The sequence below is a fragment of the Triturus cristatus genome, chromosome 5_1 (genome assembly GCF_964204655.1).
Source record: "Triturus cristatus chromosome 5_1, aTriCri1.1, whole genome shotgun sequence".
In the NCBI taxonomy this organism is placed as follows: domain Eukaryota; kingdom Metazoa; phylum Chordata; class Amphibia; order Caudata; family Salamandridae; genus Triturus; species Triturus cristatus.
The window spans coordinates 418,488,778-418,510,565 of NC_140587.1; the positions used below are offsets into that span (position 1 = coordinate 418,488,778).

At 44.0% G+C, this 21,788-nt stretch overlaps 1 protein-coding gene across 3 annotated transcripts in view; it reads left to right on the forward strand.

The window, feature by feature from the left end:
- Window positions 1–21,788, forward strand: part of RGS22 (regulator of G protein signaling 22) — a 1,028,745-nt gene that overhangs the window by 207,242 nt on the left and 799,715 nt on the right. For all 3 annotated transcript variants that reach the window (XM_085605181.1, XM_085605183.1, XM_085605184.1), the window contains one exon: window positions 7,591–8,167. In XM_085605181.1, coding sequence (XP_085461307.1) covers window positions 7,591–8,167 — 577 coding nt within the window. The remainder of the gene's footprint in view (window positions 1–7,590; window positions 8,168–21,788) is intronic.

Sequence of the window (21,788 nt, forward strand, 5' to 3'; positions counted from 1 at the left end):
TGAGGGGCAGGGTCAAGGCTGATTTGCATATGGCAGGGTCAAAACAGACGTGACATGGTGAGCAAAGGAACGATGGTTTGGGACTCTATGCCAGCGATTGTCAGTGGTTAGACAAATTGCTAGCATTCCTCCATCACCTTTTTTGTGTTTGGCATTAATAGCTATCACACACTAAACGTTACATACGTTTTACATATTTAAAACCCTAAAAACAAAGTTAACTTAGAAAACACATAAGTATTTACGAACACCTTGAAAATATAAGGCTACTGAACGTTTTACTCATTGTGATTGCCAAAGCAGCTTATAAGCCTGATAGTATTTTCTTCCATCAGTTGGATTGATTGAATTCAAACAGCGATGTTAAGCTCCAGAAGTAGTGATTTATTTAATGAGTTAGGGGTTTTGTATAGAGATGCATGCCTCCTCGAGGGATACTTCATTTTACTCTAGTTACCAAACTAAAATGAACACGATCAGCAATGTCAGTCCGTCTTTTGCACTACGAATAGTTCGTTTGGGTCTTTTTACTGACTTTGGTCCTTTCATGTCTTGGGAGCATAGGCTGCCTTAGGAGGAATGTAATAACAGAGTGAGCAATAGAGTTCAATCCAGACCATAACCTGGTTGCTACCTGCCCAATTCCTTAATGCATTTCTTGAAGTATTGCTGACTCTCTTGTTACCTCAGGGACAAGTCCAAATTCTTGCTTATGGGGGCGTGGCACGCAGCATGTTAAAAGTCCTTGATCCATGTTTTAGATTTTAAAGTTAGTTCAGTCAGCTACCTCAGTGGACCATGATTAGTATTTGTTGCTCCACTGGTATTTAATAGACTACTTTCAATGCTTGTGCTTTAGTTACTTGAAGTTTAGGCACATGTTACTTCTGTAATGTGTTCAGTGCTAGATTTGGTATTTTGAAAAGCCTAAGTACCAGATGCTGAATTAGTCTTGATGTAATCAGCTCTGCAATCTGGAATGCTCAGTTTGATATTTGGAGTTCACTAAAGTGGCTCATTCTTTTGCCCTACACATACACAAATGGTTCTAAAGATAGCTGGAAGTAAAAGAGAATACTCATGTCCCTGTAGCATTGTGAAATAAGTGGTATTTATGTTGCTGCTGACCATTATCAAAACTTCTGTTTTTGATCCAGTCAGATTTAGGAAGTGCTACCACATATGGTAATATATGTCTTCCACTCATTCAATGATGTGGTTAAGTCTTCCCAACCTATCCTCATCCATATAGATCTGGAACCATAAATTATATTATTCAATGAGATGTACTAGTGGCCATTTTGGAGTCCAACAGAAGTGAAGGCTGTAAGGACACTGGGTAAATGACCAAGTTGAGGGATAAATGGGTAATCCCGGGGGTTCCTGGGCTTTCCATACTCTTGGGCCAGTTTTTGTGCAGTACTATATGTAAGTATCTGGAAAGACAGTGTAAGAGTCCTGGATTAGGCACTGAAAGTGGAGGAATAAAAGTATGATCGGTGCAACATATGGAGGATAAGCTGGTCGCAGCACTTTTTCAGATTGAGACAAAGATACGTTGTGAGACTGAACTCCAAGTGGTCTTGGTACATGTGGTGGCATGATGTTCATCGGGCTCCAGGTCCCCAGAATGCTTCTTGACGCTCTTTACTCAGGTGTTGTAGTGAAGTAGGTATGCAAACAGGTAGGTCAGCGTTTTGTCCTACACGGGTCGCACCCATTGTGGGCTTCTGTACAGTAGATGCACCAAGGTTTGGTTCTACAGGGCAGGCAGGGAGGAAATGCACAGTGTGGATGCACACAGTGGCAAGCTGCCACGGTTATTACAGTGTTTCCCTGTGTGACTAGTGTGGAGACTATGAGATGGCTCCAGTTTCATGTTCAGGACTAGGGATGCAGATATTGGATTGTGTGTGGCCTTGGAGGTATAGAGAAGAAAAGCAAATTAAATAGGAAATCACCCGTCCCTTCACATAACCCCCCCCCCCCCCCCCCCCCCCCCCCCCGGTAGTCGGGTGGTGGAGCTTGAGGTGTTTTACATGTAGTTGACAAGGAAAGGATGGCCTTGACAGGAATCCTCACCCCAATCTGCACAATCTGTGCTTCCGTTACAAGTCTTGAGGTGTGAGTCAAAATGAGCATGTCCATTTAAGGACATAAGGACACATACAGTATGTGGAGTGCTGTGCAGGAGAAGGCATTAGCAATACACCAAGAAGGGTACACATATAAAAGATTATTGATGAGAGCAAGAAAGTTAATTGGACCAGTTTGCCCTAGCACATCGCAGCACAGCAGGGACAGGAAGCTTTGTGCAGCTAGGTGGGAAGGGAGTAAAAGAGTGTAGTCTGCAGCCAGGCCAGGTGAAAATAAAATAAATGTAAAGTGCTGCAAGCAAACAGTGCTCAATACCAACATGTGAAAAAGGGTGAGGCGATAGTGTGCTTATGCATGGTTCACTCATAAGGGATATAATTATAGGGCTAAGTGAAATGTGTTGGCATAAGCAGGGGAGGTGAAGGAAGGAAGGGCGATTGGAAGCAAGATGGTGAAGGAAAGTGAGATTTAACAGACATGTGGACCAAGAGGTTGAGAGGAAGAGATTTGGGTGGGTGGGTGGGTGGGTAGAAGTTGACTGGGATTAGCAGGGTAAAGTAAGAGATTAAGGATTCCAGGTGACTTGTGCAAGAGTTCTTGGGGAAATTAATTTGGGAGAGTGAGGGAACAAACAAGAATATGAGAGATGTAGATAAGAGGTGAAAGCCGCAGGCACCTTGGAGCTTGAGGCCTCAGCCAGAATAATTAGAAATATAATTGGGAATATAATTTGTTTGATAATGACAAAGAAAATTGGTAAATGGTGGCAAGAGGATTGGAAAAAATTACAAAAGATGATTAGAAAGGATAAGAGAAGAGTATAGAAAAGCACGATTGGGGAAGGATATAAAAAGTTTGAGGCAAGATTAATCTCTGTTCATTTAACATTTTTGCTGCAATGTTTTTGGGACAAGTTCATGTAGATTAGGCCAAACTGTGTAATTGTTTTATTTTAATAAATATTTTTTAATTGTACTTGGGTAGCTAGTCAAATAAAGATAGTTCCTGAGATAGTGAGTCTAGTCAGAGCACTGTTTGTTTATTCCATCCCAGTTTCTCCAAATGTGCATTTCTGTTTGTGGAGGATCACTTTGGATGACGCATAAAGAACTCATTTGCTTCATTCTCATCTGGAAATTTTGTAAAGCTTGGATTTAAAATGCCAAGCCCAAAAAAGGAGCTAAAGGGACTGACACCTGTAAAAACAAACGTGAACCATAAAAACTGAGGGAAAAATCATGATTGGCTAAGTCTAAATCTTCAATTGAAAGTGAGGAAAGACTCATCCTTTTCCGCAAATAACACAATGTCGGGAATTCTTGCTCACTTTATATTAAAGTATCTGTAACTCCAAAACTGGCAATAGAAACAGAGAAAGAGGTCCTGTCACTGTTCCCAGCTGGGCAGCTACCAGTATCTATGGTAGTTGCCCAGCTAGGAGACAGGGTGACTTCAGGAAAGACTATAGCAAGATTGCCTTGAACCTTCAAAATTGGCAAGTACAAGTGGGGAGGAGGAAAGAGATAACAAAGGTGTAAGGCATGAGGAATAATGGGAAAACAAAGTGGAGCCTGGCAAAAAGGTGAGCTGATGGCAAAATGGCTGCAGAGGAGTAAGCATTGGGGTGAAAGGAAGCGCATGGGGTTACCCACATCAAGAGAGATTTCAGGCTACCCTAAAATCAGGACAGTTGAGAAAAACACTAATGAGTAAAGTGAGGGAATTTATGCTTCCCCTGTACAGAAAATGTAACTGAGAACAGTTGCACTATTATTAGGACAAAACAAACTACGGTCTGCTCTGTATTGTATTTAGAGAACAGAGGGACAGTATTAAGATCTCTGTCTAACAAAGTACACACGCTCTGGAAGTGGGCTGTGGAGCACAGATTACTGTCAAAGAGTCATGTTTTTAGTAAACAAAATGTAACCGGAGCTTTGAGCAGGATCCTGTTAAAAGAACATAAAGAGGCCCAGAACACAAATGTTCTTAATGGTTGCCACAGCAGCCAATGCAAAATGGCAGAGCTGTCATGGACGTCAGTTCACCAAAATATCATGTGGAGCACAAGTGGCATCAGTCACCCCATCCTTAAATCCTCAACTGCATCCTACTTGGTGTGCAGAGGCTAGCAGAAGGACAAGGAGTGGGAAAAACGAAGCAGACTGCTTTTAAACAGCGTTTTTCTATTTGTTCCTTTTGCTGCCTTCATGAACCCTGAGATCAGGTGTAGAAAGGGCAGTGCCAGAGGTAGCAAAGGGCAAGTCAGTGATACCAACTTCCTTAACTTGCAGCCGCAAATTGATGGCCATGAAAGTTTTATGTCCAGGCACCCTGAATCCAGTCATGGGGCGATCTCTGTTGAGACCATGATCAGGGAAATGAATGTGTGCTTTTGCTCCACTCCTACTGATCCTCACGTCAATCCCTATAGGTGTAATCTTGAAGGCTAATTAACTCTCATTACTCAAATGTGGCACCTCCAGTAGTACTATTTAGAATGTAATTTCCTATGTATGCAATGTTATTGGCGGCTGACATGTAGACAAACCTTTATTTTCACATTAGGAGCAAACCTCTTCCACCACAGTCTGACGTCACTAAGCTTTGCACTGTGGCCTCTAATTTTATGATCTATGTTCATCTAAACATACCTATAGTCTTGTCTTGAAATCTTTGAACTTACAGTTGAAGAGGCCCATCCTTTCTGTCTCTGTTAGATCTTCAAATGGAAAATATTCACTATCTAATGCATTCAGAATAGGATTGACCACTTGACCTGCCAAGAAAAATCTATCATTACCTTAGCAATCCCAAGCAAAGAAATGTGTTCACTATGCCTGTTATGAAGACATTTCTTCACAGCTGATGTATGATTTTCTTAGCACTGAGAAAACTTTCTTTCTTTCTAGCCTTTTGTTCTCTTAATCAACTGCTGACCTCAAAATATCTTGTGGCATTCCAACTGACTTTCAAATCTTGTAGAACAGGAGTGTCTAACTGTTACATCCACGCAGTGAGTTTAACTGAGGCGACAAGTTTCGAGAACAATATGACCCCTTACCATATAGATAGGCACCCCAACTCTCAAATCTACACTTGGCGTACAACTGGGCATCTGCTAGACCTGGACTTTGCCAGCATTTTTGTGGTTAGGATTCTTTTTCATGTACCTCATTGATACCATATGTTGGAAAAAAGGTGCATGGTAAAAACAATAATGGTCCTTTCCAGATTGCCAGTCTGTCCAGTGGTTACCGGCTGAAGTTCCCAATTCAAGATGAAGTTAAATCTTCTCCTGTCATGTCAGCTCCTGTTTGAAATGCATGTAAAGGAGGCATTTAAGAATGATGGCTGTATTTAAATGCAGTTCCTTTATTGTTGCATTCATCGCACACCCTGCTACTACTTTTGTCCCTGATTTTGTTCCTTTACAGCCAGACTCTCTTTGGATTTCTTCTGGCAGTCAAGTTCTGTGAGGCTCTTCCCTCTGTCCTCCTGTCACGGAGGGTGTGGTACCTTGCTAATCGTATTCTACATGTCATCATCTTCAATCAATAGATGCACATTACCAAGGAGTTTCTTTGTCCTTTTTGGTTTTTGCCTCCTAACTGGGACCACCTTACGGAGACACTTGACACCTTACTTTCAAGTACAGATTGGCACTGTGGCTCCTGCAGCAGTCACACCTTTCTCAGTCAACCAAGAAAGAAACTTGACAGTGTCAAGGACTGCATGCTGTGATGGTCTAATGCAGGTCCAAGAGGGCTGAAACCCTTGACAGATTTTCAGGATACCACTTGCTATATAAATGACGGCCATTTATATTCACTAAGTGTACGTTTATATTTTATGCATAATCTCAAAGTCCAGTTCTTCTGGGCCTCTGTTAGACTTCCTCTGGTGTAGGAGAACTAAGGAGATCCAATCTCACTGCCTTGGTTAGATGTTTTTGGTCTTTCGTAGTGATATGGTAGTTGTGTGTATTCTTCTCTTGTCATCGTTATCTAGGATTTTTATTTCAGTCTCTTCGTAGCTTTACAAGTTTTCTTTTTAACTTCATTCGCTCCACCAGAATAAACATATCAAAGACAGGACTGGAAAACAGCACTCAAATTATATCTGAAGTTACCGGATTATCTAGATAGCTTTTTGTTGCATATGCTATCTTTAGCAAAGCAATTTGCAACCAGTCTATCAGTAGATAGTTTGTTGAAGTAGGTGTTGCTCTACTTAAATGTACATAAATGGACCATTAATTGGTAGATTAAATGGTTATTCCCCTGGTGAGGAGGGTGCTACTGTAGTGTTCCTAGTCACCTCTCTTGTTGCAGAAATCTGTTGCCCTAGAAGTCTACTTACTCTTTCTTCAGTCATTACTCCCTGCGTCTGATTAGAGAGTGGATTCTCTGGAGGGACAAAAACCCTCACTGAGAAATTTTAATACGTTCATTAGTCACTTAATTAGTTCCTTCTTTTCACTTTCCCAATGGTGAGATTTTAAAGCCTACAAACTGTTGCTTTCATAGTTTTATAGCTCACTATTCAAGTTCATCTATTCTAAGTATACAGTATGATTAAGATATGACAATGAGGGAAAGTCTACTTACCTAGAATCATAGATCTCCATTATGGATATTCAAATTCATATCTAAGTCGAACTCACTTCTTGTCAGAGAAGGGGCAGGTAAATACTTCATAGCTCCAAATAGAACTTAGATGCAAGGCATTTTAAGCAACCTCTTGCTCTCTGCTTTGAAGAATGCACAATTCGGATTCCTGCTAAAAGTTATTCATGTGTGTTTTTCTTTTTTAATGTGAAATTGTTTCATGTTTCTTTTCATTTCCCAAAAACGTTTTGCCATTCTGTTTGCATATGAAACACATGAAGAAGAATTATTAAAGTAAATGATAATTTTTTCCTAATATGAGATAACGTACTTGAAAAGAAGTCTTTGAAACCTAGTATCAATCCAAGAAGGTGATGAAGAGGTAAAAATAAAGTGCCATTTGAATTTCTGCTAAAGCAGTGGGAAGTTGATAATTTGATTGAGGTTAAGGGTCAGGTTGTTCTTAAGTTCAGTCACTAAAATGGCAAACAATTTTAGGCCTTTGTTGCATACTTACTTGGCTGGAATGAGTGAATTAGAGGGTTTGGATAATGCAAATGATGCTTAGTACATATCTTATTATGTGTAGGGAGTCTTGCCACGAAGATCCATAAATGAAAGAAAAGATGTAACACGCTACCTATATGTGACCTATGATATCTTTCATCACCATTCCCAGCAATATAGAGAGGTGTATAGTCTACCTAGAAAGGTTTGAGGTAAGAGGTTACCTTCTTAACACTTGTGATTGTTGAAGTCATGCCTCCAGGCACTTTGGGTTGCCTAGGTTGCCTTTTTATTCATTGACTGTCCTTATAACAGCCATGTGTACCAGTCCTTTTTTTCTGAGGCCATTACAATGATTGTTTCTGATTCCATGCAGAAATTCCAATGCCGAATGCCAGTCTCACAGCAGGAGCTGCAGATGTTCAAAAAAGAAAAGATAAAGAGGAATATTCTGCATCCGTTGCTACGTGCCCATCACCATCCACTAATCGGGTTTATCTGGAAGTGACTTGTGATACAGACAACAATGAACATAGAGTTCCAGTGTTTGGGACCTTAGAGGAGTTTGCCGCTTTTTATATTGACCGGGTGATTAATAATGCAGTTGCAATGCTAACTGGAGAGCCTCCTGTGACCACTGCAGATGGAGTGGATATTTACAATTTGTCTGAGGTGATCATTCAAAGTTTACCATCCAGTGCAGCTTCAACGATAAGCTCCAAGTCTTCCGAAGCAGATATTGAAGAAGACAGTATGAGCTCTGAATCTGAAATTGAAGAAGCTCAATGTCGAGCTGCGTGGCAATTCACTCACAGTCCAAATAACATACGCAGCAGAAAACTATTTGAAAAGTTCAAGTCCTTTCTGAAAGGAACTTCGGGGGAGAACTACTGGTTACTTTGGCTGGATATTGAAAGGCTAAAGGCATTAAAGGACATTGGAAGGCAGGTCAGGTAATTAACATTACACATTTCTCAATGTATACCGACAATTATGTTTTGAGCACCTAGTATTTGGGCTAGTCATCTTACAGTATTACAAACGCTTCCTGAGCCAGTCAGATTCACTGTATGTTGGATTTTCAGATGTCTTGCATAGCTGGCAAGTTTCCCATCTCCATGTGTGTTGCTCCTATTCAAGTTTTTTTCTTTGAATTCTGAGACTTGTAAGTCCTGTTTTATAATAAAATTAAAAGACTGCAAGTTCTAGAATTCAAAGAGAAAACCTTAATTGAGGCAACAAATCCTGCATGGACCTGGAGATCTTGGCAGGGCTGGTCTTGAGTTGCAGTGCAAATTAACATGTGATGACCCATTGTAAGCCTGGTTTCTCTACTGTGAAGACCATTCATGTACAGCAGCATATCAAGTTGATGGTACGAACCTCTACAGTAGTGGTGCTCACTTTCTGGTCTGCAGAACAGACAATATTATGGGCTCCTAGGTCATATTTAAGTGTAAACATTATTCCTTATATTCTTGCACCTCCACCTGATTATCAGGGATCCCTGACTCTTCTTTCCCTCATGAATACTCCCTTACAGGTCACTCAGTGACCTACTCTGGTATTTATTCTTACAAAAATGTCCAGAGGTCTCATCTTAATGGCTACAGGGTAAATTGATTCAGTCTATGGACATTACACACAGAATTGTAAATCTGGGTCAACAGATAATGCAAGACGTACTCATACGTGGAGCATATTTATGTCTAGTATCATTCATCATGGTCCTTGCTGCTCTCTTTCTCATAATCATAAATAGGTACATTTTAGTGATCTTAATCTTCACCACTTCTGGGCCATGGCAACCTCAGTCCTCTCTAGCAATAATCCAGGAGTGTCTCATAACTTCCATGGAGAAAGTTAATAATTAATAAGGTGAAACATTGACATGTGAGGTGGTGCAAGGATCTGTCCCTCCTATGTTCCCCTGGGGTCCACCAAAAATTGGGTGTTTCAAGATTCCCATGCTGAGAGATCTCTGAATAAGTCTGAAGCAGGATCCACCCCCTGGACAAATGGAGCAGAGTCCCACCCAGGACACTGTCTAACCCACCAGGGTTAGTGGCCCTAATGGGAGTTGTCCCACAGTTTTTGTGCACCCTTACTGCTGATAGAAATTATCAGTTTCAGTCTCCAACTCCTTTTTAGGTTTCGGCTCTAGACAGTGCACATGCTGTCTCGAAAGAGAAATGTTGTAAATACTTTGTAGGCTTCAACCTGCCCATAGGCATCCCATTTGCTGGTTCCATTGTTGTTGTCCTAATCTTTCTCTCCATTTATCCACTGCATGACGACCTCTTCCCGTGTTTAGCCGTCTCCGAGGGCAGGGACCAATTATTACTATTTATCGACTCCTCCCATTTTAATTAACTTCTTTTTTTTAAGAGCTCAAGTCCCCTGGGCACCACGCCGTTTCTGTAAACAGACCTTTAAATCATGTTCTTATCTCGTTTCTTGTCCTGTCTCCCAATCACCACACACCTGCTGTCTTTCTCCATCCTGCCCTGTATCTGCTTGCCCTGTGCTTCTCCGACCATCATGAAATTGCTCTTCCCCACTCTGCATTTTTATTATCTTATCCACCAATCACCCTCCTCCCGCTGTCACTTCCTTCCTCCCGTGCCCTCGTGGCTGCTTGCCTTGTGCTTCTCCGACGGTAATGGAACAGGCCTGTAAATCATGTTCTCATCTTTTCTTTTCAAGTTAAGCGTGTTTTTCAACTATCAGGTCATCATTTGCGGTAGCGAGCGAGAAATTCAGCAATCCTCGCAAGGTTACGTGACCGCCTCACTTCAGCTACCCTTCACTCACTCGTTCTCACCCCCCTCCCCACCCCTGACATAGTTACATGAAACAGGAACACGTCATAACGGGCTCGCTGGTTACTCATAAAACTGGCTGCGGGAAGGGCTTGTTTCAATTCACTGGCTGGTCATTGTAAAGTACCACATGCAACCAACTGCACACCTAGGCGCTGGAGTGCATCTGTATAGTAAGCGTTTTCTGGTTTAGAATACAGCACACAGTACTTAAGCAAGCACATCATTTGTTATGTAGCAGAATTACAGGTTAAAAGCGAATGATCAGTAAAAGGTTTATTGCAAGATAAAATAATCAAAGGTATTTTCAACAGATGGCACCTGTCTTTGAGAAGCAGGTTTGGTAAATTTTGATGCCAGCATCCAAGTAAATTAACATCACTCAGATTTTGAAACTTTCACCTACTAGGGAAACCAAAGAGACACTTTGCACTTGCATGGTCTCTAAGCCCCGTGCGAACCATAATTACAGTGGTAAAAAATGATAAAATACTATTACATAACACTTTAAGGCTGACATATCTAAGTTCTGCAAGAATTTGGTACTGTTACACAAATTAAATTAACAGGATTAATGTTATCACCCTCACAACCTTCAAAGGCCGGATTAGCCCTGCCAGGATTTGGCCACATGATCCAGTGATAACAATACAGTGGCCTAATGAGCTGGCTTACCACTTTCTTGCAATGGGTTTGACACCTAGTTGGTCGCTGTATATCCAATTGACTGACTGGAAGGGAGGTATAGTCGTACTATACCATGTTTGTGGCAAACCAGATAGACACAACAGTGACCCATAAAGCACCATGTAGTAGGAAGAGTAAATCGATTTAATAAAGGATTCCTTAATTTAAATCTACTCATGCAACGATCTCTGCATTTTGATGATTGTTGGCCGTGATACTTCTAGTCTGTAGATAGCGGAGTTGATTGAGTGTGTGCAGCAGGCGTGCGTGTGTAACATGCATGTCACAAATGTGAATTGCACTAAGGTTCTTGAGAAGTGAACAAAATAGGTGACATGATTTTACTAGGAAATTTTGTCAGCACTTGTTAAAGGGAATTGACATATTTTTTATTGTGTTTTGCTCCCTATCAAAGAGTACATTTAATTTGGGATGCCATGTTCATTTATATCCTTGTTTACAGAAAGGAGAAACGGTGCATCAGCTGCGGGTGCTTGGGTGCTGCATCTGCCTGGGGAACACTTAGCATCTTGCCATGCAATGCTGAAACACATTGACAAAGCCAATGACTGTCGCATTGCAGGGACCGATTTGCTTTGCCAATGCTTATACTTGTTGTTTCTTGGTTCTTGGAGACAGCTTTTATGACAAAGATAGCTTTAGGAAATCTACCCAACTTTAAATTTTTAGTTGGCTTGTGCTTGGCCATTGTAGGAAGCTGGCTCTGTATGTACTATACCAAAGTAAGGTATAGTGTGCACAGAATCCATGGGTCCCCGGAGGTATAGCAGAGGCTAAATTAGGTAATTACTAACAGATCTCTTTGTGGTAGAGTGGGTGAGCTCTTAAGCTTAAGCTGGATTTGCAATTGCTACATGTTGGTATTGATTTAACAAGTATTGGCATAGCCAATAGGTATCGCCTTTGGGACCTTATAAGTGTTTAGTTATCCAGCACAATATCTTTGGTGCAACAACATCAAGTGTTGCATGACTAAACACTTATAAGGTCCCAAAGGCGAGACCTATTGGCTATGCCAATGCTTGTTTTTATTTACCAGCTCTGCTTTCAGAAAAACATGCAATAACTCGGAACCAAAGAGAAACCCACAGATCTCTTTTGTGCTGGCTTAACCAAGAAAATAGCTTCATAATAAGACCCCGGATGTCAGCAGCAAGCGTGAAACCAATTAAACTATATTTCTGATTCACTCTGTCCAAGCTTATAGCAGCATGTCATAGGTACCTACTTATTATCAAATCTATCTCTGCAGATTGTTGAACTACGCTGGTACCATATATTGTTAGCTGGGTGAAGATTGTTTTCCTTTTCATTTACTCTTTAGTCTTCCCGCCAGTTTTAGACATGCCTGGGCTCTTCAGTCAACGACTAGCAGCAGATCTCCAGCTGGCGTCATACAGTAGCCTGTCGCCTTGCTCCGCAAACACTGGTACTTCACAGAATAATGAGTGTGAGGAAACACTAAACACACACTCAGTGTACATATTAATTGGCTCGCGGCGCTACTGCAGTCACCCACAGCGTGCCTGAGGTACGTCGGCGATTAGCGCGCAGCTGCCGCGCCGTATCAGGCGGGAAGCCTGTTAAAGACAAGCAGGCTGCCGCGCCGCCCAGACAGGAATGGATCTTCCGGTGAAATGAAACAAAGGATCAATGCGTAATTCCTGGAATTAGGGGCTGTGGAAAAGACGGGCCAATTTATTCGACAGTGGTTTTACGCTGTGGCGGATGGTTTGTTTTCTTTTTTCTTTAGTGAGGTACACCGCAGTGCTGTCAGATAGCCTGCAAGGCAAGCGAAGCGTTTACATGTTTACTACAGTATTGGAACTTTCATAGATTCCCATGCTTGTATCATTCCCTGTCGTCGGAATGGGATTCCCCGGTATACATAAAATAGCAATAAAAACCATTACCAAACAGAACCTAGGCCCAGGCCTATTCTTGTTTTGCAACCTATCCATCGCTTTTTGTAAAAGAGACCAAAAACAAATGTCCAACCAATCAGATTAGCCTCACCCCCTAGAACCCTCCTGAGAGCAGCTCAGAACCTCAGATATTCTACTGCACGTTGTGCAAGGGAGTCTCCACTGAGCTCTGCTCGTTTTTCTTTCTACAACTTGTTTTTTCAACTTTTTCAACAGTTTTGTTTTTCTTCTACAGTTCCAGGATGTCATAAAGAGAAGGAGGCCCTTTTAAGGCATGTGCTAAGAAGAGATTATATATATTGAACAAGGGCTGTATTTATTGTCTGTACCCAGACAGGAGGCTGCAGACGGTAAGTTATGCCTCACTTTTCCTAACAAGCCTTGGTGGAATCGTGAGGGGCGTCTTCTGACCTAACTTCATAGGGAGCCAGTGTCTAGTGACAGCGAAGAGTCATCTTCTGCGTCCTCCAGAAGGTATATGAAGAGGGGTAGAGCTTCTCCTTCACCCTCTGAGAAATGCCCTGGTAAGGCCTTGAAATAGATCTCTGATAGGTCTGATGACCTTAGTCCTGTCGAATCTCCTCACTAACGTGTAAAGGAGAGGGAAGGACTATCTAAAGCAGTGAGTCTGGAGGGGAAATCAAAGTCTGTGCCTCCAAAGTCGTCTCCCGAGGCTTCTAAGACCTTCAAAAAAGTCATCATCGTTACCCTCTGAGGTAAACTTTTCAAAAAGACCCTCTCGTCGACGACCGTGTCATTGAGTCCGTCGACGAGAAAGCCTAAGGTACAGTCTTCATTTTCTATCACCTCGTCGACGGTGGTTTCTTCGTCACCGGTGCTCATACAGGGCTCTGTCGATGACTTCAATGCTGGTGGTATTAGTATCGTCGACGATGGATGTCGACGATGATTGAAATGAGGCCAACAACATCTACGTCGACGAAGACGTCGATGACGACAATGACATCGTCGACGAGTGGTGTGTCGACGGCCGCGTCGACGAAGGTGATTTATGTGTCGACGGTTCTTTCTTCGTCGTCGACAGTCCCGTCGTTGACGGGACCGTCGACGACGGGACCGTCAAAGGTGTCGTCGACGGTAATAAAAAATTAAAAATAAAAGAAAAATGTATTTCGCACTAGAAGTGTCAAATCACGCCAGAGATGAATTTTCCAAGGAGGGTGACCCCTTTGCCTCCTGCACTTCTTCTTGATGAAGAGGAATCGGATGAGGAGAAGGGAGCTTTTGGTTATGTGGGCAGCCCTTCTCAGCTACATGTCAAATACCAGAAGACTGATTCCGAAGGGAATTTTGAGAGCAGTATGGTCTTCCCTCTCAATACCAACGAGACTATCATCAGGAGATGGTCCAAATTCCCTTCTCTTTATTAACAGACTTAGAAGCTATGCTCTGGTATTACAGACATTGATTTGCAGTAGAGCCTACTGTTGAAAGCACAGGATATTCCGCCAGTTGCGCTTCCCGTTCAGGATGACACATCTGAAGACGACCAAGGCAAGGTCGCAACCCAGGATCCAGATGTGGAGTGGAATGACTGTCATTCCAGATGCAGCTTCTCCTGCTCGGGCACCTGTTGATCCCCTTCCCCCTGTGGATATAGTTTTTTTTTTTTTCATAATTTAAGGGAGAGGGCCATCAAGAGATTTGTCCTGCCCAGGACCATGGTGAAATCGGGGTGCTTCCTTTATGCTTTTAAGGAACCGTATAAAAGGTCGGTCCGGTCAATTTCGATTGTGGACCATGTTTGGCAGTAAGACCATGGTCAATCCAGTGTACCTCGTCTAGAGAATAAATGTAAGGCTCCAGAAGGTAGCCCAGCCTGTTGGACCAGTCCGCCAATACCAGACTCTGTCATTTCACAGGCCATTCAAAGGAAATCTACGAATCCTTCAGCTCCCCTTATTACTTCTCCAGAAGAAGAGGGCAGGCGTTTAGATAATGTAGGCAAATGTTTTTCCTCTATGTCCAGCCTGTTGGTCGGAGCAGCTATTTCTTTGGCTGTATTTGGGAAATACGTTTGCCAGAGGTGGTGCGACTTGTCCCCATACCTCGATCAGTTGCCGGAACAAGGAAGGAAAGAAGCTTAAAAGATTCTCCAGGAAGGCGAGATGACCTCAGCGGAGATCATCGATTGTACAATGGATATTGCAACAACTGTTTTTCGGTCCTTGGCTGGAGCGGCTGTCCTTCGCAGACAGGACTGGTTGCGGGCCACTTGGTTCCGCCTGGAAGTCCAGAATAGGGTTTTAGATGTGCCCTTTGATGGAAAAGCGTTGTGTGGGAAACATATAGTTGATGCGCTCCGAGACATTAAGAAGGATACAGAAACAGCAAAATCCTTAGGGACTCTGCAGTACCGCAATTTTCCATTCAGAGGAGCGTGGTGAAGAGGTGACTCTTCATATAGGGGAAGTACCAACAACAACGGTACGCCTCGTACAGTTCACAGTCACAATTCTATAAGTTGAATTATAACCAACGACAGAATTCTTCTTCTTCTTCGTCTTCTTCTTCTTCTTCTTCGTCTTCTTCTTCTTCTTCTTCTTCTTCTTCTTCTTCTTCTTCTTCGTCTTCGTCTTCGTCTTCGTCTTCTTCCAGAGGGAGACAAGGTCGCCAGGGCAGAGATAACTCTAAGTGCCAATAGCGGCTTGCTGGCTCTGACTACTGCCCTCCCTCCTCCTGTGTCATCAGTGGGAAGCAGAGTTGCATAGTTCCTCCACAATTGGTAGCAAATAACATCAGACCGTCTGGTATTAAACATCATTTAAAACTGCCATACCCTGGAGTTTGTCCAACAACCACCATCCAAAGCCCCTCACGCCAAGGTATCGAAACATCTCCATCTGCTTCGGTTAGAGGTCCATCCCATGCTCCTCAAGGGAGCTATAGAACCAGTCCCTATCTCTTAAAAAAGGAAAGGGGTCTTACTCCCGGTTTCTCCTGATCCGGAAGACGTTGGAAAAGTGGCACCCTATACTACATCTGAGGGAGCTCAACACCTATCTCATCAAGCAATCCTTTCGGATGGTTTCTCTACAAGACATCCTGCGTCTTCTCAACTCAAGGATTTCATGGCCACTCTAGATCTAGATGACGCTTACTTTCATGTACCCATTCACCCAGCTCACTGGAGGTTTCTTCGCTTCACAGTAGCCAAGAGCCTTTTCAATTCGGGGTTCTTCCCTTTGGACTGCGTTTTGCTCCAAGGATCTTCACAAGCGTGTTAGCTCCGGTAGCAGCCTTTCTGCAGAAACAAAAGCTTCGGGTCTTCCCTTACCTGAAGGATTGGTTGCTAAAAGCTCCTGCCTAACAAGCGGCACAGGAAGCAGTCATAACGTGTACATGCCGGTTTGCCAATTTCAGCCGAACAATCAACGAACAGAAGTCTTCTCTCTGTCCGTCAAGGACAGCCAGATTTCTGGGCGCCATTCTAAGCACTTCCGTAAACAAGGCTTTCCAGACCTTGGAGAGGCAAGAGAAGCTAATGTCCATGGCTTCCCGATTGTTAAAAAGAAGGTCCCTTTCAGTTCGCCTCTACAAACCCCTTCTGGGTTCCATCTCCTCATGCATACTCCTGATTCCTCGCTACAGATTAAGAATGCGTCCACTCCAAGAGGAGCTAGACTTACAATGGCGTCAGATCGATGGGTTCTTCGACGACAAGGTCTATCTTTCAAGCTAGCCCCGGCGCCACGCGTAATAACTACGGATGCCTCTCTTGAAGGCGGGGGATTGGTGTTACAAGATCTTCATGTAAGCGGCCGGTGGCAGCCTAAACATAGTCTGTTGCATATCAATCTGCTGGAGCTTAGAGCGATTCGCCTAGCCTTGCAAGCCTTTCTTCCACGAATATACAGTCGACAGTATAAGAACGGACAACACGACAGCCATGAATTATATGAACAAAGAAGAAGGCACCAGATCGCGACGGTTGTCGCAGGAAGGCCAATTGATTTGGGAGTGATCAATTCAACAAGAAGTCTGTCAGCCACGAGTGAACTGGTTGATTGCACTCTTCAGAAGGTTTTTTCACAGATGGGGCACACCTTTCCATAGATCTCTTTGCCACTCCGGAGAACAAGAAAGACCGGTTCTATGCAAGCAGGATTCACCATCCGGGATCCTTTGGGAATGCGTTATCGATGGCCTGGTCAGGCGCATTTGTTTACGTTTTTCCTCCCATTCCTTTGATTCCCAGGCTTCTCAGGAAGCTCAGAACCGTGCAGGATGATTCTGAAAACCCTCTGTGGCCCTGACAGTGTTGCTTCACAGAACTTCACCTTTTCTCCCGAGACCTTCCTCTGCCTTTACAGCGGATTCCTTCACTGCTGACGATGTCCCAGGGCCAAGTCTGGCATCCGGATCCTCAGTCTCTTCGGCTCTCGACATGGCTCCGGAGCAGCGAGAATTTCTGGGTCTGAATCTCTCAGCAGAATGTAAACAGATAATTTCTCCGGCAAGAGCCCCAAGTACTTATAAGACTTACAGATTGAGATGGAAGCGTTTCGATATCTGGTGTCAACACAATAGTTTCCATCCTTTTGACTCGGAGCCACATGAGGTTCTTTTATACTTTCTATCATTAGCAAAATCGGGACTAGCTCACTATTCTATCAAAGTGCACCTGGCTGCAATTTCTCGCTTCAGCTTCACGTCTTCAGGCCCTTCCTTCTGGTCTGCAAGGATAGTTAAACAATTTCTCAAAGGACTTTTCAGAGTTTTCCCTCCGGTCAAGCCTCCTCCTCCTCCTCCTCCTCCTCTTTGGCATCTGAACTTGGTTCTTGCCCAGCTTATGAAGCCTCCTTTCGAGCCTATTCACAAGGCAGAATTGAAATTCCTCTCCTGGAAGGTAGCGCTTCTTCTAGCTTTGACTTCTGCGAGGCGTGTGGGAGAGATGCAGGCTCTCACCATTCAGGAACTCTTCTGCAGTTCAAAACAGGAACATTTGGTTCTACGTACTAACTCAAAATTCATTCCTAAAGTTCCTTTGGACTTTCATTTGAATAAACCTGTGATTCTTAAGACTGATTTCCCTCAACCGGCTACACCAGCAGAGAAAGCATTTCACTCTCTGGACATTCAGAGGTGCTTAAAATTCTACCTTCAAGGAACTAAAGACTTCAGGTAGTCTTCTCAAATATTTGTATCTTTTAGGGATCCTTGTAAAGAGTTTCTCCTTTTCCAAGCAGGGGATCGCTCGTCGTTTCTCCGATGATATCCAATATTGTCACAAGGCAGCAGGCAAGCCCCTGGAAGGTCGAGTCCGGGCTCCTTCCAGGAGGGCGATGTCTTCTTCTACAGCTCTCTTTGCTAGTGTTCCTATCCAGGAGGTCTGCCGTGCAGGGACCTGGAGCACTACGCATACGATTACGAGGCATTACTGCCTGGATTATGCGACGCAGAGTGATACAGCAGTCGGCCAGGCAGTCCTGAGGAACCTTTTTCAGTAGTGGTGAGCTTTCCCTTTCATCCCTCCTTCCATATTACTGTTTTATCAGCTCTTGCACATTCTTTTGCACCTCATGTGTTCTGAACCTTCTAATTATGTTATAAACCATTGCAAAGGTTTTTATGGTGTATATACTATGACTTTGTTCCTAGTGTGATATTGGTCATGGTTCCAAAGAATGTGCTGATAACTGCTAGCTACTCTGATACAAGCATGGGAATCTATGAAAGTTCCAATACTGGAGTAAGAAAACCGGTTATTTACCTGTAACTTTGGTTCTCCAGTATTGGAAACTTTCATAGATTCCCATGCGACCCACCTGCCTCCCCTGGGAAAGCTCAGCTTTATCCATCTTCAGTGGTTGGTTACACAACGGCTACGAAAATCTGAGGTTCTGAGCTTCTCTCAGGAGGTTTCTAGGGGGCGAGGCTAATCTGATTGGTTGGTAATTTTTTTTGGGTCTCTTTTACAAAAAGAGATGGATAGGTTGCAAAACAAGAATAGGCCTGGGCCTAGGTTCTGTTTGGTAATGGTTTTTATTGCTATTTTATGTATGCTGGGGACTCCCATTCCGACGCCAGGGAATGATACAAGCATGGGAATCTATGTAAGTTTCCAATACTGGAGAACCAAAGTTACAGGTATGTAACTTGTTTTCTTAGTGAGTGCCTTAAAATTGATAACTGTCACTTGTGTACAATGAAACCTGATACGCTGAGTAGTATTCCGAAGCACTACTAAACCAACATGTTGTCAATATTTATACTGCTCATGCACATAGCGTGCACAACAGGACCAGAAGGATTTCTTCGGGCTTGATTAACGTTGGTTGTGGATGTACTGACTCGTAGGAGCATTTTCTGGTGGGACTGTTCTTGCCCTTCATTTTATATTTAAGATATCATTCACAGAAGCCACTGAGAGCGAAGTCCTGTTGAACAAAAACCTGGTCATTCACTCACAACATAGCCGTCCAATAGCATGAGCGCACCTCGAAGATTTCAGACATGAGAAGCATCTTATAAGTGTGAACAGTACGGTGAAAGTCCACAGCGGGACTTATTAATGTGAATTTCCAGTAACTACACGTTTTTGTCGGTTTTTGTCGGACGTGAAAGCAGCCTCATTAAAGTGCAGGTTAGGCTGAATCGGTCTCCTTTTGATCCGTGGTGCTGTTTACTTCACGTACTGCCACCTACAAGATAACCCCTGATTCCAAGGGTAGCAGGCACAGATCCAGTGCTATCAATGGGTTTCTCGTTACTGATGTCTATAGGGCTCAAATGATGTCCCTCACTTCCTCTTAGTCTACACTGTAGAGTCAACACTGTAATACATGCTTTCAAGTAGCGGCAAACTCCCCATAAAAGTACACTATAGAATCAAATGCGTGACTTTGCAATTGGGTGGCCTTCAAAGGCTCCATTTGACCCAATGTCCTCCTGCAAAAAGTTAAGAGGACATTTTAGGCCCTACTGAACTGAATAAAACTTAGCTGTGGTCAACCAGAGGGGAACACTTCACAAAACAAGCACATGAGTGGTGCACAGCGAGCAATCTGTTTTCAATTATCGCGCCCGTGTCTGGGCACGATAATTGAAAACAGATGTGGCCTGTGCGGGTGACCGCAAGCAATAGGTCATGGGTGAAGCAAAGGCGGGACATGCACCCGCCTTTGCCCATTTGCGTGCTGTCTTTTTTAGAAAGACGCATGCAAAGCCCAATAGCCTGTAACGGAAGCTGACCACATGCACGAGCGTGTGGTGAGCTTTCTGAAGCCCCTTACATAAAGTCGAGCAGGGCAGCGCATGCGCGCTGCCCTAGGCTCGACCTGAAAAGCGGTTTACATTACACAATAATTACTTTTAGAATACTTTTCCATTACTTTTAGATTACATGGATTACTGGTGGTGGTATGCCTAGCTACCACACCTAAGGATCTCACAATACAAGGTAAGTAAGACTTTTCTTGGCTTGAGGTTTAGTTTGTTTTCTTCATACAAAACAATAGTTCAACACTTAAAACGTTTTAAGCCCAAAATCTCATAACATGGGTTCCTATGGGAGTAAAATGGCAGTTGGGTTCACATCTTAAAAGTGGGAGTTTTGGGGTTTAGGACTAATGTTCCCCAAGGTCTAGGTAGGCATGAAGTTGCACCACTGGTGGCACTGGGGCGGCCGGGTGCAGGGGCCCAGTTGCCCAGTTTTAGCCAGTGGGGCTAAGAGGGCCTTTGGTTAGGGACTGCTGATGAGCAGGCTACTCGGGTGTGGGGGCAAAGCTCCTAGGTTTAAGGTCGGCACTGCAGGGACCGATGACCAACACAGGAGCTGCACCACCAGCGGCACTGGAGCAGCCTGGTGCATAGTGCAAAAAGATCTGAGACCCTGTTCTTTTCAATAGAGACCTTCGGTTCTGCGAAGTTGTTGCAGACTCGGGCAGGGAGACTGAAGGCGACCACCAGCCGGAGAGGTAAGTTGGGTTCTTGGAGGATGCCTGAACACCATCGATTGGGTCAGCCAAGGCCGTGGGGCGTCGGGTGCAGGGGTGTCTTCTGGCGTCTGGTTTTCTTACCAGCTCCAGTTGCGGTCGGGGTGACCATTCAGGTTGAGGCTGCAGGGGCATCTCAAAGCTTGAGGGAGTCAAGGGATCACCAGACCCCATGTCAGGATCACTGGGGAGACCTCCTTGTGGTGTTGGGCCACTCAAACTCAGCCCGTAGGTGTCGGGTGCAGAATTGCCGGAATTTGGATTTTCGTCTTGGAGTATTTATTAAGAAATCCGGTGCTCACAGGAGACAGAGTGTGTAAGGTGAGTGCAGGGCAGGTCCTCTGGGCGGGTTGCTGGCTGCTGGACACACCGGTTTCTTTGCTGTACGCAGGTCGGAGTTGGGACTGGACGGTAGGGCTGGGGCCTAAGCAGTAGGTGTCCTCCTCTTCTTCGGTCAGCATGGCTCTTCGATCCTTCTTACTTCCTCGAAACTGAGGAGGCAAGGTTCAGGGTTGCCCCTAAAAACTATATTTAGGGGCGTTAAAGGGGTGTGCAGGTCAGGACCAATGGGTTCCTTCCTTGGGGTGGGTACACCCCATATTATACCACCTTCCAGTGGGAGGGGGCATGAGCCTCTCCCTAATTGGCTGAGCCCCCCTCCCTCCATCTTCAATATGGAGGAGACTGAGATATGTGCTTCACCTCGCCTCCCCCACCTGAGGGGTGGGGTTGGCAAAGGTGGGCACACCTCTCTTCCTAGCTTGGTTTTCCCACCCAAAGTGGGGGCCAGAACTGGTAGGAGCAGGCTTTTGAAGCTTCCCCTTCGTGAACCCAGCTCATCCTAGGGAAGGAGGCATGACACCTCTGCCCACGATGGGCTTTGTTTTTGGGCCCAGAGAGCGGAAGCTCTCTACCCAGGGGTCCAGAAACCTGTCTTGTTGTGGCAAATGGCAGGCAGCCATTCAGGGACCATACTAGGGCTGGTCGATTTTTAGGACATTTTACATTAAATCCCACACTGGCATCAGTTTAATGTGCTGAGAAGTTTGCTATCAAACTTTCCAGTTTTTAGTAAAGCCGCTATAGAGCTGTGGAGTTTGTAATGACCCACTCCCAAACCATGTACTCTTTATGTCTTTACTACACTTAAAACGTCTAAGA